Source organism: Lepidochelys kempii, chromosome 6 (assembly GCF_965140265.1).
Source record: "Lepidochelys kempii isolate rLepKem1 chromosome 6, rLepKem1.hap2, whole genome shotgun sequence".
Lineage (NCBI taxonomy): Eukaryota > Metazoa > Chordata > Testudines > Cheloniidae > Lepidochelys > Lepidochelys kempii.
Window position 1 is genome coordinate 54,407,026 of NC_133261.1, and position 5,491 is coordinate 54,412,516.

At 50.5% G+C, this 5,491-nt stretch overlaps 1 protein-coding gene across 1 annotated transcript; it reads right to left on the bottom strand.

Annotated features, from left to right (window-relative positions):
• Positions 1 to 456: 456 nt before the first annotated feature.
• LOC140912847 (uncharacterized) lies at positions 457 to 5,229 on the bottom strand. Its single transcript, XM_073348023.1, has 2 exons — positions 4,015 to 5,229; positions 457 to 1,783 (listed from the first exon to the last, which is right to left on the bottom strand). Exons 1-2 carry the CDS (start codon positions 4,738 to 4,740, stop codon positions 1,247 to 1,249), a joined length of 1,263 nt encoding a protein of 420 aa, XP_073204124.1. The 5' UTR covers positions 4,741 to 5,229; the 3' UTR covers positions 457 to 1,246.
• Between the last annotated feature and the right edge of the window lie 262 nt (positions 5,230 to 5,491).

Here is a 5,491-nt window from a genome sequence, read left to right on the forward strand (position 1 = left end):
CTTGAGCAGGTCATTCTCTTTAGTCCTTCAGTCAGTCCTATTGAACCGTCTTACGGTGAGCAGGCAGGCGATACGGACTGCTAGCAGTCGTACTGTACCATCTTCTGCCGAGCAGCCATGAGATGTGGATGGCATGCAGTCCTTCTGCACCGTCTGCTGCCAGCCAAAGATGTAAAAGATAGATGGAGTGGATCAAAACAAGAAATAGACCAGATTTGTTTTGTACTCATTTGCTTCCCCCCCTCCCCTGTCTAGGGGACTCATTCTTCTAGATCACACTGCAGTCACTTAGAGAGAAGGTGCAGCGAGGTAAATCTAGCCATGTATCAATCAGAGGCCAAGCTAACCTTCTTGTTCCAATAAGGACAATTGTTGCGGTTCAGTGATGAGACAGAACACAGATTTATGCAAGCAAACAGGCTGGTCAGCGGAGATGGGCTGTTCTGCCCCCCCTGCCTTCCACCTTCTCCTTTTATTATATTTCTCCCCCTAAGCATTACACACTGCTACACAAAGGAATGTATGACGTTGATTCATATGCTTAGTTACCATCCTCTATCTACTACAATCCTGGTTCTCAGGCCTTGAGCCCAGGCTAAAGAAACCTCCCACAGTTGCTGTCCAAACAATCAAGTTCTCAGGGTTCATATCTAGCCCTTGTCCTTGGATAGAGCAATGTGTGCATTGCTTCTAGGAAACAGTCAGGGTGTGCCCCGCCTGCTTCCAGGTGGAATAGCTAGACATTAACCCTTCATCTCCCCTTTTTTGTTTATTGAAGTTGGCCATCTCATGGTAGCCGCCAATTTGTTTTGTCATGCTATTTAACTCCCAGACAGACAAGGACATAACCTGGGGAGCTTTCCAGGGCAAAATTTTACAAAGTCTTAACAAGGAAGGAATACATTGTACACAGCAACAACAAAAAATAAGCCCAATGATTACAAACACAAAATAACCAAAAACTTAACATCTGCAATATAATCATCTAAAAGGGGTACACTTCTTTTACTACAATTGTAACCAGCAAAAGGCAATATAAGTATCATTCTACTAAGACAGCAAAGGGTGCCATCACTTAAATTTGCAGGAATATAATTAAAGGTGCATGAACCACAAGTAAAAACCCATCCTGATGGTAGGATGATATGGCCATAATTATATGAAACATTAACAGCATGGGAACAATTTAAAAGGGATTGAGAAATTTTTTGACAGCCCAATGGCACCTTTGTACTAGTGCAGTTAACTACACGCGCACAGGTGACATTGTGAGCCCCGGCCGGGTACGGTGTGTGAAGGAATATAGCCGTGCGAGGCAGAATATAGTTGGCCGGGCCCCAATTAGCCATGCTAGAGTACTGGGAGAAAAGATTAGCATAAGCAAAGAGCAGTATCTTATTCTCCTTCGGACTTGTAACGGGGGAGGTGCTTCCGAGCCAACCCCTACAGAAAATAACAGGCACAAAAGGCACACAATCATCACAGAATTAGCAGTGATTTGGGCGAGAATCGCCACAAACAAAGTCTTAGGAGTTTCTGGCTGCTGATCTGCTGCCAGTTTTCGTTGAGCCGTGGCGACCAATGCTTTTACTGCTCCCCCTGTCACGGGCTGGCTTGGGACGTTACGCCTCCTCCGTTTCCGTCCCGCCGTTGTCGACTCGGGGGGCAACGCGGTCTCCTCCAAGGTCAGCTGAAACTCTGGTATGGGATTCGACAGCCCCTGGTGCCATGCCATGTTGTTTAAGTGCTGGTCGCACGCACCGGGCTGGAACCCACAACGGTCCTGCAGGGAGAGACACAGCAGCATATCCCCGACCCCAAGTGATTAGAGGTGCTGGGCCCAGCCACTGTGGATCGGGCAGCTGACGGTAAAAGACACGCGGTCTTTCCAGTACCTCAGATTTGTGAAAATGCCGATCCGCAGGGGTCTGCTGATCTGCATTCAGTGTTAAATTATTTAAAGTAAACAAGAGGATATACATTTGTTGTTGAACGTCTCCTAAGGTTCGGAGATGCAGCTCCCCTTGTTTTAATTGTTTATCTAGCAAGGTTTTGAGTGTGCGATTGGCACGTTCAACAATGGCTTGGCCCGTGGAATTATAAGGGATTCCGTGTTTAAGACGGACGTCCCAGCGGGCACAAAAGGTGGAGAGGGCTGCAGAGCAGTAGGCTGGGGCATTATCTGTTTTAATTTGGCAAGGGCGACCCATAACAGAAAAGCAGGCCAGCAAATGGTGAATAACTTTGTTAGTGGCTTCCCCACGTTGTGGGGTTGCCCAAAGGAAGCCTGAATAAGTATCAATGGAAACATGTAAAAATGAATAGGGGCGGAATTGTGGTACATGAGTAACATCCATTTGCCACAGCTGATTTGCTGTGGTACCTCGGGGGTTAACGGCATAAGAAAAAGTAGGAGCAGCAGCAGCACAGTGGGGGCAGGAACGAACAATGGAACGTGCATGATCAGCAGGAATGTGAAACTGCCGGGCCAAAACAGAGGCAGACTGATGAAAAAAGGCATGGCTTTCAATGGGATCAGAAAAAAGGGAATTTACCTGACCACGCAACGCGCGATCGGCGCGTGCATTGCCCTCAGTGAGTGGCCCAGGCAGAGGGGTATGACTGCGAATATGAGCAACAAAGTAAGGGAAATGACGAGTGGCAAGAAGATGCTGTAAAGACAAAAACAGGTGAAGGAGGTCTGCATCAACCTGAGGGGTAATGAGGGCAAGGGGTAAATGATCAATTACCTGATAAACATAATGGGTATCCACAATTAAATTAAAGGGACAATCAGCAAAAAATTGAAAAGCCAAAATAACAGCAGCCAATTCTGAACGCTATGCAGAACGCTGAGGCAGTGTAAAACGAGAATGCCAACGAGGGGGGTCACCCAACTGATAAGTGACTACACCTCGGTGGGGAGAGCCATCAGATGTTAATATCGAGGGTGGTGTCTAACTTTGTAAGTAAATCACGGCCCCAAATATTGAGGTGGACAGGGAGCACAAAAGGGCGGATTGTAGCAAGGGCACGGCCTCCTGGTTTAGAGACCGTGACCCAAGACAAACTTTGGCGCCCGGGTTTGCTACCCCCAATCCCCCACAACTCTTTAGAAGGAACCGTAGGCCAACTAACCGGCCACTCCAGATCACGAATCACTGTAACATCAGCTCCAGTGTCCACCAGCCCTGTAAAAGGAACATCATTTAAGAGAAGTATTAACTGAGGTTTCGAGGGGCAGACTGACATTGTCAGAGCAACAAGTGGAGAAGACGCGCTGTGAGACGGCGAGTGAGACAACGTAGATCCAAAGCCTCCTCCGCCCCGAGTTCGATCCTCGGCAGCTGGCACCTGATAGGGGACTAAAATCAATTGTGCAATTGACCGTCCACGCGGGAGCGACTGTGGAAGATGAGTCCACACCTGAACCTTAATAATGCCAGTGTAATCAGCATCAATGACCCCTGGAATGACAAAAAAGCCCTGTTTCCCAGCATGTGAGCGAGGGAGAACAAGACCTACAAAGCCGGCAGGGAGAGGTCCCACCACCTGTGTAGGTATGGCACAGACCTCCCCTGGCAGCCGAAAGTCAGTGTCCTCCTGCAATCTGTTGGTAAAATCCAAAAAGGACTCTAAGGCACCCTGACGGATACTGACAAAGCTTTTGGTAGGCTTGCCTGAATCCGGGACCTTCTTGAAAGCATGCTGGGCACAGGTGGAAATAATGGGGAAGACGGCCTGAGGGAGTTGAGACTGCATCTCAGTAGTAGCAAACTGGCCCTCCCCTGCCAAATGCTCATAAATGATACCTTGCTCTCTATATACCTGGGCTTGGCGTTCTGCCATCTGCCGATACTCACTAAGCCAAATAACATACTGACTGGGTGACAACATCATGCGCAGCAGCGTTTTCCAATCCTCAGGGATTAGGGAGTACCCAGCACCCATCCCTTCAATGAGACCACGCACAAAGGTGCTAGTCAGGCCAAATTCACGAATTGCTTTCTTTACCTCTCTAACCACCGAGTATGGCAGAGTGGTCCAGGTGCCCACGGGGTTGCCCTGGTCATCATTCTGCCAGGTCACCGGGCAAACGGAGACCAGATCAGCCAGCTCCTCTGCTGTAAGATCTGATCGAGCTTTCGCTGCGTGAACCATTTGTTGCACCAGCGAAAGCTTCTGAGCAGATGCAGATGACTCTCCAGGGGGCCCCATGGGGGGAGGGTGATCACACACCGGCTCCGGTGGGGAAGGCCAGGGAGGCGGTGGTAATAGAGGCACTGGGGGCGAAGCAGGGGGAGGGATGGCTGCAGGAGCGGACGGGGGTGGCAGGATCGGCAGCTCCTCTGTTGGGGCTGGAGAGGGCCTTTCCGAGGCGACACGCTGTGTCGCATCGCCAGGAGGGGGGATGGCTGCAGGGGCGGACGGGGGCGGCGAGAGCACCAGCCTCGCGAGGGAGGGTCTGTCCGAGGCGACACGCTGTACCACGTCGCGGCAGAGGTGCCAGGCATGTAAAGCCTGCACGGGCGCCCGAGGCTCTTCGTGCAATGTCTGGCCCAATCGCTCCCAGTCCGCTAGCTTAAGGCTTCCAGCTTCAGGATACCACGGGCACTTGGCACGCACCTCCTGTAGCAGGAGAGTGAGTTCTCGAGCCGGGCAGTCATGCTGAGCCTTACGCAGCAAATACTGCAGCTCATTGCGGTGTTGCACTTGCAAAGCAGAGAGGGAGCTTCCCATACTTACCACAATGAAAAATACTCACCGGGATCCACGAAGTGGATGAGTGACGCGTCTGAAACCCTTGCCGGGCGAGGTGAGTGCTGAGGGCCCCACGTTTGGGCGCCAGTTGTTGCGGTTCAGTGATGAGACAGAACACAGCTTTATGCAAGCAAACAGGCTGGTCAGCGGAGATGGGCTGTTCTGCCCCCCCTGCCTTCCACCTTCTCCTTTTATTATATTTCTCCCCCTAAGCATTACACACTGCTACACAAAGGAATGTATGACGTTGATTCATATGCTTAGTTACCATCCTCTATCTACTACAATCCTGGTTCTCAGGCCTTGAGCCCAGGCTAAAGAAACCTCCCACAGTTGCTGTCCAAACAATCAAGTTCTCAGGGTTCATATCTAGCCCTTGTCCTTGGATAGAGCAATGTGTGCATTGCTTCTAGGAAACAGTCAGGGTGTGCCCCGCCTGCTTCCAGGTGGAATAGCTAGACATTAACCCTTCAGACAATAACTTAGGTGCACCATTTCTTATTGGAACCCTCCGTGAAGTCCTGCCTGAAATACTCCTTGATGTAAAGCCACCCCCTTTGTTGATTTTAGCTCCCTGAAGCCAACCTTGTAAGCGCCCCTCCCAGCGTCAGAGCAATGGCAAACAATCGGGCATCTCAGAGTGCTGTCCAGAGCACTCACAATGGAGCACTCTGATGGGGCTAAAACATTGTCGTGGGTGGTTCTGGGTACGTGTCGTCAGGCCCCCGTT